Source organism: Heterodontus francisci, chromosome 14 (genome assembly GCF_036365525.1).
Source record: "Heterodontus francisci isolate sHetFra1 chromosome 14, sHetFra1.hap1, whole genome shotgun sequence".
In the NCBI taxonomy this organism is placed as follows: Eukaryota; Metazoa; Chordata; class Chondrichthyes; order Heterodontiformes; family Heterodontidae; genus Heterodontus; species Heterodontus francisci.
The window spans coordinates 10,779,636-10,798,075 of NC_090384.1; the positions used below are offsets into that span (position 1 = coordinate 10,779,636).

General features: G+C 45.2%; 1 protein-coding gene across 6 annotated transcripts in view; it reads left to right on the top strand.

Annotated features, from left to right (window-relative positions):
- The window catches only part of celf1 (cugbp, Elav-like family member 1), a 271,714-nt gene that overhangs the window by 209,627 nt on the left and 43,647 nt on the right, over positions 1-18,440 (top strand). For 4 of the 6 annotated variants that reach the window (XM_068045887.1, XM_068045883.1, XM_068045884.1 and 1 more), the window contains 2 exons: positions 6-81; positions 1,588-1,716. In XM_068045887.1, coding sequence (XP_067901988.1) covers positions 6-81; positions 1,588-1,716 — 205 coding nt within the window. The remainder of the gene's footprint in view (positions 1-5; positions 82-1,587; positions 1,717-18,440) is intronic. The other 2 variants (XM_068045886.1, XM_068045888.1) reach the window with 1 other exon arrangement.

Here is an 18,440-nt window from a genome sequence, read left to right on the forward strand (position 1 = left end):
TCTAGCTTTATTTGCAGCTCCTACAGCAGACAGCGTCCTCTGGGAACCTCAATACGCTGAGCAACCTGCATCCCATGGCCGGTGAGTACCTCTGCCCTGTCAGTTCTAATCCGCTGCAACAATCAGCATACTGCTCACACAGACACTCGCTGTCAAACGCAGGCCAGCCAGGCACTCGCTGTCAAACGCAGGCCAGCCAGACACTCGCTGTCAAACGCAGGCCAGCCAGACTCTCGCTGTCAAACGCAAGCCAGCCAGACACTCGCTGTCAAACGCAGGCCAGCCATACTCTCGCTGTCAAACGCAGGCCAGCCAGACACTCGCTGTCAAACGCAGGCCAGCCTGACACTCGCTGTCCAACGCAGGCCAGCCAGACACTCGCTGTCAAACGCAGGCCAGCCAGACTCTCGCTGTCAAACGCAGGCCAGCCAGACACTCGCTGTCAAACGCAGGCCAGCCGGGCACTCGCTGTCCAACGCAGGCCAGCCGGGCACTCGCTGTCCAACGCAGGCCAGCCGGGCACTAGCTGTCCAACGCAGGCCAGCCGGGCACTCGCTGTCCAACGCAGGCCAGCCGGCCACTCGCTGTCCAACGCAGGCCAGCCGGGCACTCGCTGTCCAACGCAGGCCAGCCAAACACTCTTGGCCAAACCCAAGCCAGCCTGACATGCGTATTATACATACAGAGTGTTTCCTGACAATGCAGAGCATGCGCAGAGTGATCACCGACGTTATCAGTGCATCCGAACATTTGCCAGTATGGGTCTGCGCATGCACCGACGTCATCATGTAATGATGTCGGACATAATGACATCCGAGTGCTGCTTCACCCCTCTTTGGGCGTGATCGCCGCCTCCATCCCCTCCAACAGTACCCCACTCTGTCCCGCAACTTGCACTTCAATCACTGCTTCTCTTCCTTGCTCTCTCCCACGTCCTCCTGCTCGAATCTGCTCCCGCCTGCTCGCTGCTGCATCCTGCCACTCATTTCCCACTTGGCCGTTAGCACTCCACTTGCACCCCACCGCTTCTTCGGATGGCGAGGCGGGGAGCAAGTGGCTGGATAGAGCGGCGAGCAGATGAGTGTGGGAGAGAAAGGCGTGCTGGAGCGGCAGGTAGTCGGGAGTGGTGAGAAGGCGGGTGTGGGAGGGAGCGTGTTACTGTTGGTGCGAGCGTGATTTGCATTCATTTCATTTCTTTGTGTCAAATTGAGCAAAGCCATCTTTATTGCTGGCAGCTGCCTGAGGCTTCTGTCAGTGATGTTTCTGTTGAGGGTGCATTTGGTATGTGCCAGTACTGCGTCACCTAGTGCCTGTGTTGTCAGCAAACGTAGCCTTAAGCATATCTGTGGATGGTTATCTGAGACTGCTTTCTAGTTCCTGGGACCACTTCAAGTGAAATTGATAGCGTGGCTGTGGCTTAACTGCTCTTGTCGACGGTGAATTGGGAGAACCTGGGGCCAGAAAGCCCCGTGACTGAGGTATTTCCCACCATTCAGAATTTGTTTCACACACATCCTACAGTGCCAGCCCTGGCCAAATACATATGGTCTTTCTGTTGTATTAATACTGTTTTTCTTTCTCTTTCAGGTCTCAATGCCATGCAGTTACAGAACCTCGCTGCTTTGGCTGCAGCTGCAAGTGCAGCTCAAAACACAGCACCAGGCAGCAACGCATTGTCCACAGGCAGCAATCCCTTGAATGCACTGACCTGTTCAGGTAAGGGTACCCATGCATTGACCACGGGCAGCCTCTCCTGAGTGCATTAAATAGTTCCGGTAAAGGTCATAATACATTGACCAGGGCGTCAGTTCCCAAATGCATTAACCAATTCAGACTGTTAGGACCGTGGTGGGAGCAGTGCACTGTCAATCCGGTCCGATCACTCCACAGGTCGCAGCATATTATATTCACACTCAATCGGAAAGCAGCCGAATTAAACACTCTAGTAACCCCCGGAATAAAACAGACCAAACCAGCTATCTTTAGACAACAACAAATTAACTATTTATTAAAAAACAAAATCTTATTAAGATAAACCTATGTCTAAAGACCTTCTAACTTCTTATTTTAACCTAACTCCTGCACTCTCTCTCACTCGCTCACTCGCTCACTCACTCACTCAAAGAAACTAACAGTTTTAAAAGTGGAGTTTTTAAAAATTAGCTGTCTCTTAATAAATAAAATAAGTTAATTTTTGTAGGTTACATTCCTGATGGATGAGGCCTTCTAATGTGAAAAATAATCAACCGTCACTTGAAGTCGTCGCGTGGATTTGATTAAAATAATTCTTCAGTAGACACGCATTCAACTCTTCAGCTGCAGCAAGCATTAAACAGTTCTTTGAACGATGAGCACAACAATACAAATGGTTTCTTGAAAAAGAACACTTTTCTTCTTTACTTTGGGAATTAACTTGGCTTGTAGTTCGAGACAGATTTCTTTCTCTCCAGTTCACCTCGCTGGAAAGTCTCTCAGAACTAATTGGTTTCTGCCAGTTCCACACACAGCCAAGTGGAAACATTACCATGTGACCTTTCTCTCCTGCTGTTGCCCACGATAACAAAAAATGCAGCTGTGGCACACTATCTCCAGAACGTTCTCTCTCTAAAGGTGCACTGTTTTTAATAAAGTCTTAAAGGCACACACACTTTTTAATCTGAGGAGAAAAATAATTAGAGGTCTGTGACAAGACCACAACCAGGAATGCCCCTGTGTGCATTAGAATGATGCAACACAGAAGGAGACCATTCGGTTCATTGTGTCTGTGCAGGCTCTTTGGTAGAGCTATCCAATTAATCCCACGTGCCTGCTTTTTACCCATAGCTCTGATTATTTTTTCCTTTCATGTATTTATCTTATTCTGTTTTGAAAGTTACTATGTCCTCGTGGGGTGGTTTGCTGGTGCTATTGGGGAGGGTTTAAACGCATTTAGCAGGGGATGAGAACCAGGGCGTAACACTAGAAACGATACGCAAGGTGCACAAAAGATTAGGGGAGAGAGAGAGATTGCACTAGAGTAAGAAATAGTAAGGTATTAAGTGGGGTCAAATTAATAGGAACTGCCATCTCCCCATGACATTCAATGGCATTACCATTTTTGAAAACCCCACTATCAACATCCTGGGGGTTATCATTGACCAGAAACATCAGTGGAGCAGCCACATCAATACTGTGGCTACAAGAGCAGGTCAGAGGCTGGGTATTCCGTGATAAGTAACCCACCTCCTGATTCCCCAAACCCTGTCCATAATCTACAAGGCAGAAGTCAAGAGCGTGATGGACTACTCTCCACTTGGCTATCCTGTGTGGCTCCAACAACATGCAGGAAGCTCAACATCGTCCAGGAGAAAAGAGCCCGCTTGATGAGCATCCCATCTACCATCTTAAATATTCACTCTCTCCACCACTGACGCACAGTGGCAGCAGTGTGTACCATATTTAAGATGCACTTCACCATCTCTCCTTCGACAGCACCTTCCAAACCTGTGACCTTCCACCAGGGCAGCAGATGTGTGAAACACCACCACCTGCAAGTTCTCCTCCAAGCCACACACCATCTTGACTTGGAAATATATTGCCTTTCCTTCACTGTTGCTGGGTCGAAATCCTGGAACTCCGTCCTTAACCGAACTGTGGGTGTACCCGCACCAGATGGACTGCAGCAGTTCAAGACAGCAGCTCACCAGCACCTTCTCAAGGGCAATTAGGAAAAGGCAACAAATGACACCCACATCCCATGAAACAAATAATAAAAAAAAATGAGCAGTAGGAGAACATTTAGGGAACAGTCATAGTATCTTAAAGTTTAGCTTAGCTATGGAAAAAGGCAAGGCAAAATCTACAGCAAAAATACTAAATTGGGGGGTGGCCAATTTCAGTCGTGTGAAAACAGATCTGTCCCAGGTAAAGTGCAATGAAGGATTGCCAGGCAAAACTGTAATGGAGCAATGGGCTGCATTGAAAGAGGCGATGGTTTGGGTCCGGAAGAATGAGGAGAGGCAATAAAAAATAAAGAGGGAACAGAGACCTGGGGGTATATGGGCACAAATCATTAAAGGTGGCAGGGTAGGTTGAGAAAGTGATTAAAAAGGCATATCAAAGCCTGAGCTTTATAAATCGAGGCATAGAGAACAAAAGCAAGGAAGTTTTAGTGAACCTTTATAAAACTCTGGTTTGGTCTCAACTGGAGTATTTTGTCCAATTCTGGGTACCACACTTCAGGAAAGATGTGAAAGCTTGAGAAAGGGTATAGAAAATATTTATGAGAATGGTTCCCGGGATGACAGACTTCAGTGATGAGGATAAATTGGAGAAACTGGGGATGTTCTCCTTAGAGAAGGGAAGGTTGAGAGGAGATTTGATAGAGGTGTTCAAAGTCATGAGAGGTCCAGACAGAGAAACTGTACCCATTGGCAGAGGTGTCAGAACCAGAGGACACTGATTTAAAGAACTACAGGTGACATGAGGAAAACCTCTTTTGCGCAGCCCTTTTTTTTTATTCATTCATGGGATGTGGGTGTCGCTGGCTAGGCCAGCATTTATTGCCCAACCCTAATTGCCGTTGAGAAGGTGGTGATGAGCTGCCTTCTTGAACCGCTGCAGTCCATGTTGGGTATGTACATCCACAGTGCTGTTAGGGAGGGAGTTCCAGGATTTTGACCCAGCGACAGTGAGGAGCAGTGATAAGTTTCAAGTCAGGATGGTGTGTGGCTTGGAGGGGAACTTGCAGGTTGTGGTTTTCTCATGCGTCTGCTGCCCTTGTCCTTCTGGGTTGTAGAAGTCAAAGGTTTTTAAGGTGCTGTCTAAGGAGCCTTGGTGCATTGCTGAAGTGCATCCTGTAGATGGTACACACTGCTGCCACTGTGCGTCGGTGATGGAGGGAGTGAATGTTTGTAGATGGGATGCCAATCAAGCGAGTTGCTTTGTCCTGGATGGTGTGGAGCTTCTTGAGTGTTGTTGGAGCTGCACCCGTCCAGGCAATTGGAGAGTATTCCATCACACTCCTGACTTGTGCCTTGGTAGATGGTGGACAGGCTTAAGGGAGTCAGGAGGTGAGTTACTCGCTGCAGGATTCCTGGCCTCTGACCTGTTCTTGTAGCCACGGTATTTATATGACTACTGCAGTTCAGTTTTTGGTCAATGGTAACCACCAGGATGTTGATGGTGGGGGATTCAGCGATCGTAATGTCAATGAATGTCATGGGGAGATGGTTAAATTCTCTCTTGTTGGAGATGGTCATTGCCTGGCACTTGTGTGGCACGAATGTTATTTTACACATATCAGCCTAAGCCTGGATATTGTACAGGTCTTGCTGCATTTCTACACTTCAGTATCTGAGGAGTCGCGAATGGTGCTGAACATTCTGCAATCATCAGCAAACATTCCCACTTTTGATCTTATGATTGAAGGAAGGTCATTGATGAAGCAGCTGAAGATGGTTGGGCCTAGGACACTACCCTGAGGAACTCCTGCAGTGATGTTCTGGAGCTGAGATAATTGACCTCCAGCAACCTTGGCTAACAAACGTGATTGAATTTTTCGAGGAGGTGACTAGATGTGTAGATGAGGGTAAAGCAGTTGATGTAGTCTACATGGACTTCAGTAAGACTTTTGATAAGGTCCCACGTGGGAGATTGGTTAAGAAGGTAAGAGCCCATGGAATCCAAGGCAATTTGGCAAATTGGATCCAAAACTGGCTTAGTGGCAGGAGGCAGAGGGTGATGGTCGAGGATTGTTTTTAGGAGTGGAAGCCTGTGACCAGTGGTGTACCGCAGGGATTTGTGCTGGGACCCTTGCTGTTTGTAGTGTACGTTAATGATTTAGATATGAATATAGGAGGTATGATCAGTAAGTTCGCAGATGACAAGAAAATTGGTGGTATAAATAGTGAGGAGGAAAGCCTTAGATTACAGGACGATATAGATGGGCGGAGCAATGGCAAATGGAATTTAATCCAGAGAAGTGTGAGGTGATGCATTTTGGGAGGACTAACAAGGCAAGGGAATATACAATGGATGGTCAGACCCTTGGAAGTACGGAGGGTCAGAGGGACCTTGGTGTACTTGTACATAGATCACTGAAGGCAGCAGCACAGGTAAATAAGGTGGTTAGGGAGGCACATGGGATACTTGCCTTTATTAGCCGAGGCTTAGACTATAAGAGCAGGGAGGTTATGATGGAGTTGCATAGAATGCTAGTTAGGCCACAGCTGGAGTACTGTGTACCGTTCTGGTCACCACACTATAGGAAGGATGTGATTGCACTGGAGAGGGTGCAGAGGAGATTCACCAGGATGTTGGCTGGGCTGGAGCATTTCAGCTATGAAGAGAGACTGAAAAGGCTAGGGTTGTTTTTCTTAGAGCAGAGAAGGCTGTGGGGAGACCTGATTGAGGTATACAAAATTATGAGGGGCATTGATAGGATAGATAGGAAGTAACTTTTTCCCTTAGCGGAGGGGTCAATAACCAGGGGGCATAGAGTTAAGGTAACGGGCAGGAGGTTTAGAGGGGATTTGAGGAAATAAAATTTCACCCAGAGGGTGGCTGGAATCTGGAACACACTGCCTGAAGGGGTGGTAGAGGTAGGAACCCTCACAACATTTAAGAGGTATTCAGATGAGCCTTGAAATGCCATAGCATACAAGGCTATGGGCCAAGTGCTGGAAAATGGGATTAGAATAGGTAGGTGCTTGGCCAGCACAGACATGATGAGCCGAAGGGCCTGTTTCTGTGCTGTATAACTCTTAACCACAACCATCTTCCTTTGCACTAGGTATGACTCCAACCGGCGGAGAGTTTTCCCCCTGATTTCCATTGACTCTAGTTTTGCTTGGGTTCCTTGATGCCATACTCGATCAAATGCTGCCTTGATGTCAAGGGCAGTCACTCTCACCTCACCTCCTGAGTTCAGCTGTTTTGTCCCTGTTTGGACCAAGGCTGTAATGAGGTCAGGAGCTGAGTGACCCTGGCAGGTCCCAAACTGAGCATCACTGAGCATGTTATTGCTAAGCAAGTGCCGCATGAGAGCACTGTTGATGACACCTTCCATCACTTTACTGATGATCGAGAGTAGACTGATGGAGCGGTAATTGGTTGGGTCTATCCCATTTAGCACAGTGGTAGCGCCACACAACACAATGGAGGGTATCCTCAATATGAAAAGGGGACTTTGTCTCCACAAGGACTGTGCGGTGGTCAATCCTACCAATACCGTCATGGACAGATGCATCTGTGGCAGGCAGATAGGTGAGGATGAGGTCAATTATGTTTTTCCCTCATGTTGGATCCCACAACACCTGCCGCAAACCCAATCTAACAGCTATGTCCTTTAGGACTCGGCCAGCTCAGTCAGTAGTGGTGCTACTGAGCCACTCTTGGGGTTGGACATTCAAGTCCCCACCCAGAGTACATACAACGTCCTTGCTACCCTTAGTGCTTCCTCCAAGTGATGTTCAACATGGAGGAGTCCTGATTGATCACCTGAGGGGGGGGGGTGGGGGTAGTAGGTGGTAATCAGCAGGAGGTTTCCTTGCCCATGTTTGACCTGATGCCATGAGACTTCATGGAGTCTGGAGTTGATGTTGAGGACTCCCAGGGCAACTCCCTTCTGACTGTATGCCACTGTGCTGTCACCTCTGCTGGGTCTGGTAATGCCGGTGGGACAGGTCATACCTGGGAATGGTGATGGTGTTGTCTGGGACATTGTAAGGTATGATTCTGTGAGTATGACTGTGTGAGACAGCTGCTTGACTAGTCTTCCACCTTTGGCACAAGCTCCCGGATGTTAATAAGGAGGACTTTGCAGGGTTGACAGGGCTGGGTTTGCCGTTGTCATTTCCTGTGCCTCGGTCGATGCCTGGTGGTCCGTCTGGTTTCATTCCTTATTGATTTTGTAGTGGTTGGATACAACTGAGTGGCTTGCTAGGCCATTTCAGAGGGCAACCATGTTGCTGTGGGTCTGGAGTCATATGTAGGCCAGACCAGGTAAGGATGGCAGATTTCCTTCCCTAAAGGACATTCGTGAACCAGATGGGTTTTTACGACAATCGACAATGATTTCACGCCCATCATTAGACAAGCTTTTTTTTTTAAATTCAAGATTTATTAAGTGACTGTTATTAACTATTATTAACTTTTTAGGATCTGAAATGCACTGAGAGTGTGGTGGAGGCAGATTCAATCATGGCTTTCAAATTGGAATTGGATAAGCACCTGAAGATAAACATTTGCAAGGTTACATGAAAAGGGTGAGGGAGTGGAACTAGCTGAATTGCTCTTGCCGAGACCCGGCATGGGCTTGATGGGCCAAATGGCCTCCTTCTGTGCCATTCTATGAATCTGCTTTCCAACATCCTTTCAACTTTCTCAACTTATTCCACCGCCAACAAAAGTTTGTGTACATTTACCCCTCGGGTCTCTGTTCCTGAACCTCCTTTAAAATTGTACCCATTTAGTTCATATTGCCTGTCCTCGTTCTTCCTATCAAAATGTATTCCTTCACACTTCCCTGCATGTCTGCCCATTTCGTCAGTCTATTTCCTCCTGAGTCTACTCACCTCCTCGTTATTTTCTACGTTTCTGAGTTTTGGATCATCTACAAACATTGAAATTATGCTCTCTACCCAAGGCCAGGTCATTAATATACATCAAAAAGAGCAAAGATCCCAATACTGACCCCTTTGAAACAAAATTGTACACTTGCTTCCAGTCTTTAAATCATGATTCATCGCTACTGTTTTCTGTCTAGTAGCCAATTTTTGTATCCATGCTGTCACTGTCCTTTTAATCCCATGGTTTTTAATTTTGCTAGCAAGTCTATGATTTGGTACTTCACAGGATCATAGAATTGTTGTAGCGCAGAAGGAGACCATTCGGCCCATCATGTCCACACCAGCTCGCCAAATGAGCAATTCACCTTATGCCATTCCCCTAAATTCTCCCCGTAACCCTGCACATTCCTACTTTTCGGATACCAGTCTCATTCCTTTTTGAATGCTTTGATTGAACCTGCCTCCACCACACACTCAGGCAGTGCGTTCCAAACCTTAACCACTTGCTGCATGAAAACGTTTTTCCTCATGTCACTTTTGCTTCTCTTACCCATTTATTTAAATCTGTGCCCTCTCCTTCTCGATCCTTTCACGAGTGGAAACAGTTTCTCCCTATCTATTCTGTCCCGACCCCTCATGATTTTGAATACTTCTATCAAATCACCACTCAGCTTTCTTTTCTCCAAGGGGAACAAAGAACAGTACAGCACAGGAACAGGCCATTCGGCCCTCCAAGCCTGCGCCGATCTTGATGCCTGCCGCAACTAACACCTTCTGCACTTCCGGGGCCCATATCCCTCTATTCCCTTCCTCTTCATATATTTGTCAAGATGTCTCTTAAACGTCGCTATTGTATCTGCTTCCACCACCTTCCCTGGCAGCAAGTTCCAGGCACTCACCACCCTCTGTGTGAAAAAACTTGCCTCACACATCCCCTCTAAACTTTGCCCCTTGCACCTTAAACCTATATCCCCTAGTAACTGACTCTTCCACCCTGGGAAAAAGCTTCTGACTATCCACTCTGTCCATGCCGCTCATAACTTTGTAAACCTCTATCATGTCACAGTCCTGACTTCTCCAATCTATCTTCATAACAGAAGTCCCTCATCCCTGGAACCATTCTCGTGAATCTTTTCCAAAGCCTCACATCTTTCCTAAACTGTGCGCCCAAGACCTGGACGCAATACTCCACCTGGTGTTCCTTATACAAGTTCAACATTACCTCCTTGCTCTTGTACTCTGTGTCCCTGTGAATAAAGCCAATGATACTGTATGCTTTATTAACTGTGCTCTCAACCTGTCCTGCCACCTTCAATGACTTCTGCACAAATATCCTCAGGTCCCTCTGCTCCTGCACTCCCTTTAGAATTGTACATTTTATTCTATATTGTCTCTCCATGTTCTTCCTACCAAAATGAATCACTTCACATTTCTCCGCATTGAACTTCATATGCCACTTGTCCACCCATTCCACCACCTTGTCTGTCCTTTTGAAGTTCTACACTATCCTCCTCACAGTTCACAATGCTTCCAAGTTTCGTATCATCCGCAAACTTTGAAATCATGCCCTGTAAACCAAGGTCTAGGTCATTAATGCATATCAGGAAGAGCAAGGTCCCAACACTGACCCCTGGGGACCTCCACTACAAACCTTCCTCCAGCCCGAAAAACATCCATTAACCACTACTCTCTCTTTTCTGTGACTCAGCCAATTTCGTATCCAAGTTGCTACTGTCCTTTTTATTCCATGAGCTATAACTTTGCTCACAAGTCTGTTGTGCGACACTATATCAACTGCCTTCTGGAAGTCCATGTACACCACATCAACAGCAATGCCGTCATCAACCCTCTCTGTTACCGCCTCAAAAAACTCTAAATTAGTTAAACACGATTTTCCGTTAACAAATATGTGCTGGCTTTCCTTAATTAACTTGCATTTGTCCATGTGACTATTAATTTTGTCCCGAATTATTGTTTCTAGAAGTTTCCCCACCACCAAGGTTAAACTGACTGGCCTATAGTTGCTGGGCTCATCCATACATCCTTTTTTGAACAAGGGTGTAATATTTGTAATTCTCCAGTCCTCTGGCACCACCCCCGAGTCTAAGGATGATTGAAAAATTATGGACAGTGCTTCTGCAATTTCCCCTCTCACTTCCCTCAGTATCCTTGGATGTATCTCATCTGGCCCTGGTGCTTCATCAACTTTAAGTATAGACAGCTTCTGCTTATCAATTTTAAATCCTTCTAGTGCATTAATTACTTCCTCTTTGTCAAATATCTTTTGAAAGTCCATTTACACAACATCAACCGCTTTCACTCCATCGGCGCTCTCTGTTACTTCATCAAAGAACTCAATCAAGTTAGCCAAACACAATTTGCTTTTTAACAAATCTGTGCTGACTGTCATTTATTAGCCCATGCATTTCTACATGCATATTAATTTTGTCCTGGATCATTGTCTCAAATTATTCCCACCACTGAAATTATGATAACTGGTCTGCAGTTGCTCTGTTTATCCCTCAACCCTTTTTAAACGGGTGTACAGTTTGCAATCCTCCAGTCCTCTAGCACCACCCCCTTATCCAAGGAGGATTGGGGCCTTTTGGCCAGAGGCTCTGCAATTTCCACCCTTACAGTTAACCTAGGTGGAATCCCATCCAGATCGGGTGACGTTTCTACTTTGAGAATCTTTTAAGTCCCTCTTCATTTTTATCTTATCCAATATCACTACTGCCTCCTCCTTTACTGTGACATTGGCAGCATCCTCTTCTCTAGTGAAGACAGATGCAGAGTACTGATTTAATACCTCAGTTATACCCTTTGTTTCCACAGGCCTGTTTTTTTTTTTTGGTCTCTAATAGGCCCACATGTCTTTTGACTACCCTTTTACTATTTATGTGTTTTTAAGAGTCCTTTGGAGTCCTTATATGTTAACCATTAATCTACTGTTTGACTCCCCCTTGTTCCTTGTTTTAGATCTCCTCTGTACGCTCTATATTCAGCTTGGTTCTCTATATGTTATGACCCGTACAATTGTCATAAGCCTCCTTTTTCTGTCTCATTTTAACATCCAAATCTTTCGTCATTCAGGGAGCTGTAGCTTAGGATCCTCTTCCTTTCCTCCTCATGTCTACTGTGTGCCTGAACCATCTCCACTTTGAAGCCCTCACTTTACTTAATTACTGTTTTGCCTACCAATTTTTGGTTCCATTCCACCCGGACCAGATCCCTTTCCAATTCACTATATTTAACCCTCCTCTATTTAAATATTTTTATGCTTGATTGTACTTTGTTCTTTTCTATAACAGTTCTACACCTGATGATATTAGATCACTGTTCTCCAAATGCTTTCTAAATGAACTAGATGCAGCACTGCTTCCTTCCTAGTTGGGCTGGAAACTCACTGATCAAGAAAGTATTCTTGTACACATTTAGGAATTCCTTCCCTCTTCGCCCTTTATGTTGCCTGGAGATCTCTGTTCTGCGAAAAAGAGGACAAATCTAACCTAGCAAATACCATCCAATCAGTCATCAATAGTGTCAATGAACCAGCCTATTTGCCAATAACCTGCTCATTAACACTCAGTTAGGTTCCCCAAAAATTACTCAATTCTAGACCTTGTCGCAGCCTTGATCCAGATATGGATGCAAACAGCTGAAAATTAGAGGACAGCTGAGAGTGGTTTCCCCCAATATCAATGAGCATTCAACCAAGTATGGCACCAAGATGCCCGAGCCAAACTAAAGTCAGTTAGGGGTCATTAGGAAAACCCTCTAGTGGCTGGCGTCATACCTGATTGTTGAGGAAGATATATGTGGTTGTCTGATTCCAGTCTTCATGGCTCCATAACATCACTGCATGAGTTCCTCAGGAAACTGTCCTCGACACAACTCTCTTCAGCAATTTCATCAGTGACCTGCCCTATGTCATAAAGTTAAGAGTGGGGCTGTTTGCTGATGATTCTTCTGTGGACTCCAGCCTAAGACTTGAAGAACTAGTGACAGTTGCCAGAGAACTCGTACCATATAGATTTCTTGTTCCACTATTTTTTCCTCTTTGGTCCAGATTTTAATTTTATGTATTTCCAAGGAATGATGTCCTGATCGATGCAGGATTTTGGTCAGGTTCTGTATGAGGTTTCTATTGTGGAGATATCAGTTGTTTCAAAAAGACTGGCATTTATATTGCACTTCTCACCACTTCAGGATGTCCCAAAGCACTTTAGAGCTAATGAAGTACTAGTCACTGTTGTGATGTAGGAAACTAGGAGAATGTAGTTTTCGGCACCAGGACTCAGAATGCCTGCCATGCTCCTGTGTGAATCTTAAAGCTAGTTGTGACTTTATTAAGGGTGGCCTCACCATCCAAGAATTCTGTCTTTTTGTTATATTTCACCGATGCTGGATTTTCTTTCCATTGCTGGGTTAGTGGTGGAATTTGAACACCCTTGTGACAAGCCCTCATTAGCTATGCAGGGCAGGTTTGGAGTAGTAATACCTCCCCTCAAAGGTTTAATGTTGTTGGGAGGGAGGGAAATTAATTCCTGTACTATCTAAAACATTGTAGCCAGGTAAAAGATCACATGCATTTCTCGTGAGCAGGAAATGAAGAGATGAAAATGTCACAAGACAGTAGTCGCCTTTGAGATATCAGCAACTGGAAGGGGCCAGCCCCACATTTTCAGATGTATCTGTAAGCATCCTTTTGTCAGAACTGAGAGTCAGTAGAGTAAGACTGTTGGGGACTGGGCACAAAGGTGATTCAGGCTGTATGGAGACTGATAGGCACCACCCCAAGAATTGTCCCTCAATGCAGAAAGAGATTTAATGACCTCGTAAGGGTAGCCAACGTAGGCAAAGGCTCTGTTGTCAAACTCCAACCTCTACTAATCATTAGCCTTCATTCTCTTCTTGGCTCACATACCCTTTCTCTGTTGGTGCTTAGGTATCAGATCTCCATGCACGAGGAATGCAGCCATGAATTAGGTGAACTGGGCAGATATGCTAGCTTTTGCTAAGAAGTCAGAGTAACAAGGCTTTGTGGAAAGCTCAGTTCTTCCAGTATGGGTGCATTGGATACTGCTGGCCTTGCACTGCAGCCCTTCCTGTCTCCAGACTCCTCAATCTCAATGTACCACTGGATTCAGATGTCGGGAGCAGAGGGAGTAAAGCAAACTGTGCAAATTTCCCTCGCTTAAATCAATCTCACATGCACGGGCCACTCATCTCATATCTCTGTTCTTCTCATCATTACCTTCACGGTCTTCATTCCACAAGCTTTGTAGTGATGGGAGAACAGCGAAGCAGCAGCTGAGGTTACACTGGTGGCTTAGGCCTTCGTGTTGCTGTTTACTGAATGAAGCAATAGTGGAGTTCAGCAGCCCCCTGGGTCACTGAGTAAACCTTTTTAAGACAGCATTTCTCACCTCTATGGCATGAAGGAGGGGCTAGAAAAGGTTCGCAAAAAATTGCCTGCTTCTCTCTTCCCTGGTCAGCATGCTGCAGCTTGATGGGCAACTAATTTTCACAGTCAAAAACATCCAAAAATAAGAACCAGTCTTTCCCCTCTCAACAAGGAAGTCATGATACAATTGTACAGGGCTTTGGTGAGACCACACCTGGAGTACTGTGTGCAGTTTTGCTTTCCATATCTAAGGCATATCTATACCTATATCCTTACTTGCCTTGGAGGCAGTACAGTGAAGGTTCACTAGATTTTAAAAAATTCTTTCATGGGCATCACTGGCAAGGCCAGCATTTGTTATCCATCCCTGATTGCCCTTGACAACTGAGTGGCTTGCTAGGCCTTGTCAGAGGGCAGTTATAAGAGTCATCTGCATTGCTGTGGGTCTGGAGTCACATATGGGCCAGACCACGTAAGGATGACAGATTTCCTTCCCTGAAGGACATTAGTGAACCAGACGGGTTTTTACGACAATGTATAGTTTCAAGCAATGACCAGCATTCAATTCCAGCTGCCGTGGTGGGATTTGAACCCGTGTCCCCAGGGCATTCATTTTATAAGTTTATTAGGATTAATCAATAAATGAATAAACTCAATATATCTATATTATTACCAAACTCAGTGTATCAGCAACAATTACCTTTGACACACCAGCATTTGCCAATAGGAAGATCACACCTGATGACAGATATTTAAAATGCTATTCTTATTTGCACCTGGATTCAAGGCTCGTACCTTCAGCAATCTGTTTGGTCCAGTCTCCATGGTAACCCATTGACAGTTTTTACTGAATTTAGTTTGTGTGATAAAATTTGATCCCTGGGATGAGAGGTTCTCCTATGATGAAAGGCTGAGTAAATTAAGTCTATATTCTCTGGTGTTTAGAAGAATTAGAGGTGATCTCATTGAAATATATCTGAAGGGGCTAGACGCTGAGAGCTTTTCCCTGGCTGGGGAGTCTAGAACAAGGGGGCACAGGCTCAGGATAAGGGGTCGATCATTTAGAACCGAGATGAGAAATTTCTTCATTCAGAGTGTTCTGAATCTTCACAATTCTCTACTCCAGAGGGTTGTGGATGCTCCATCGTTGAGTATATTCAAGGCTGAGATAAACACTATTATTGATTCAGGGACTCTCTAAAATTAACTTAAGCAAAATAACAGTAATAATCAAAATATTGCCATAGGACTGACAAAATCCCCAAAATCATTTGGCTTCCATCCCAGAGTTGTAAAGGAAGTAGGCAAGAGCATTACAGATGCCCTAATTATAATCTTCCAAAGTTCTGTCTATTCAGGAACCGTTCCTTTAGGTTATAAAATTGCTCATGTCTCTTGACTAGTTAAGAAATGAGAGATGAAAACCAGGGCTATAATTCCAACATCTGTTGTCAGGAAATTGCTAGAGTCTATAAGAATAGCTTGACTGAACACCTTGAAAATTTTCAGCAGACGTGGTCTCTTCAGACTACTAGAAAAGATCGGATGTCCACCAAAGCTACTAAGTATCATCACCTCATTCCATGACAATATGAAAGGCACAATTCAGCATAGCGGCACCTCATCAGACCCCTTTCCTATCCTGAGTGGCGTGAAACAGGGCTGTGTTCTCGCACCCACACTGTTTGGGATTTTCTTCTCCCTGCTGCTCTCACATGCGTTCAAGTCTTCAGAAGAAGGAATTTTCCTCCACACAAGATCAGGTGGCAGGTTGTTCAACCTTGCCCGTCTAAGAGTGAAGACCAAAGTACGGAAAGTCCTCATCAGGGAACTCCTCTTTGCTAACGATGCTGCTTTAACATCTCACACTGAAGAGTGTCTGCAGAGTCTCATCGACAGGTTTGCAGCTGCCTGCAACGAATTTGGTCTAACCAACAGCCTCAAGAAAACGAACATCATGGGACAGGACGTCAGAAATGCTCCATCCATCAATATTGGCGACCACGCTCTGGAAGTGGTTCAAGAGTTCACCTACCTAGGCTCAACTATCACCAGTAACCTGTCTCTTGATGCAGAAATCAACAAGCGCATGGGAAAGGCTTCCACTCCTATGTCCAGACTGGCCAAGAGAGTGTGGGAAAATGGCGCACTGACATGGAGCACAAAAGTCCGAGTGTATCAAGCCTGTGTCTTCCGTACCTTGCTCTATGGCAGCGAGGCCTGGACAACGTATGTCAGCCAAGAGCGACGTCTCAATTCATTCCATCTTCGCTGCCTCCGGAGAATACTTGGCATCAGGTGGCAGGACCGTATCTCCAACACAGAAGTCCTCGAGGCGGCCAACATCACCAGCTTATACACACTACTGAGTCAGCGGCGCTTGAGATGACTTGGCCATTTGAGCCGCATGGAAGATGGCAGGATCCGCAAAGACACATTGTACAGCGAGCTCGCTGTATCAGACCCACTGGCCGTCCAAGTCTCCTCTTTAAAGACGTCTGCAAACGCGACATGAAGCCCTGTGACATTGATCACAAGTCGTGGGAGTCAGTTGCCAGCGATCGCCAGCTCCATAAAGGCGGGGCTAAAGTGTGGCGAGTCGAACAGACTTAGCAGTTGGCAGGAAAAAAGACAGAAGCGCAAGGGGAGAGCCAACTGTGTAACAGCCCCGACAACCAATTTTATCTGCAGCACCTGTGGAAGATTCTGTCACTCTAGAATTGGCCTTTATAGCCACTCCAGGTGCTGCTCCACAAACCACTGACCACCTCCAGGCGCTTACCCATTGTCTCTCGAGACAAGGAGGCCAAAGAAGAAGACACCTTGAAAATTTTCAGCTGATCACAGCGAGCCAGCATGTATTTGTAAAGGGTAGGTCATGCCTAACAGATCTGATTGAATTTTCTGAAGAGGCCAAGTGGCCTCTTTCTGTGATCTAGGTGACTAAAGTAGTAGATAGGGGAATGTCTATGGCTGTTACTTGTATGAACTTCCAGAAGGCACTTGATAAAATCACTCGTAAAAAAGACTGTTAGCTAAACTTGAAAACGATGGAATTGAAACCAAATTATTGACCAGGTTAGGAAATTGGCTGAGTTGTAGGGGACAGAGAGTTGGAATAATGGGCAGGTACTCTAATTGGCAAGCAGTGACTAGTGGTGTCCCAAAGGATCTGTGTTGGGGTCTCAACTATTCACTGTATTTATTAATGACTTAGATGATGGGATAGAAAGCCACATATCCAAATTTGTCACTGACATTTAAGCCGTGTAGATGGAAGCATGAAGAGATATTGATAGATTAAGTGAATGGGCAAAACTGTGGCAAATGAATCTCCATGTAGGCGAGTGAGAGGTCATCCACTTTGGATCTAAAAAGAATAGAGCAGGATACTTTATAAATGGTGAAAAGCTAGAAACAGTGGGGTCCAGGTAAATAGATCATTAAAATCTATTAAACCTTAATATCTAGAGGACCAGAATATAAGGATGTAGAAGCCATGCTATACCTATACAAAGCCCTGGTTAGACCACACCTGGAGTTACTGTGAGCAGTTCTGGGTATCACACCTCAGGAAGGATATATTGACCATGAAGGGAGTGCAGTGTAGGTTTACCAGAATGATACCTGGACTCCAAGGGTTAAATTACAAGGAGAGATTACACAGACTAGAGTGATATCCCCTAGAATTTAGAAGGTTAAGCCATGATTTGGAAGCAATTTTCAAGATATGAAGGGGATAGGGTAAATAGAAATTATTTCTGCTGGTTGATAAATCTAGGTCAAGGGGGCATAATCTAAAAATCAGAGACAGACCTTTCAGGAGTGAAATTAGGAAACACTTCTCTACTGCAAAGGGTGGTAGAGGTGTGGAACTCTTCCACAAACGACAATTGTAAATTTTAAATCTGAGATTCATAGATCTTTGTTATCCACAGGCAATAAGAAATGTGGGGCAACAGTGGAGTTAGGTCGCAGATCAGCCATGATCTCACTGAATGGTGGAATAGGCTCAAGGGCTACATGACCGACTCCTGTTCATGTTGCAAATCCTAGGATGTAGACCATCAGGACCAGGGCATTTGGCTTTTAGTTCCATTTGTTTCTCTTTTATTTTTTCTCTACGATTATTAATTAATTTAAGTTCCTCACTCATGGTTCCCCACTGCTTTTGGTATCCTTTTTATGTCTTCTGCTGTGATGTCAGATAAAAATATTTCCTTGTTCTCCATTATAATTTCTCCTGTCTCTGCCTTTAAGGGACTAACATACAACCTTACTCAAACTTCTTGAGGCCCTCTGGGGCACAAACGCCATCAAACTGCAGACCAACCTCAAAGTGTACAGGACTGCCTTTCTGATGACTTTACTTTATGTTTGTGGATCTTAAAACCAGTTGTGACTTTATTAAGGGGTGACCTCTTATTGCCATGTGGTTCTGTTCCTTACATATAGAATCATAGAATGGTTACAGGAGGGCATTC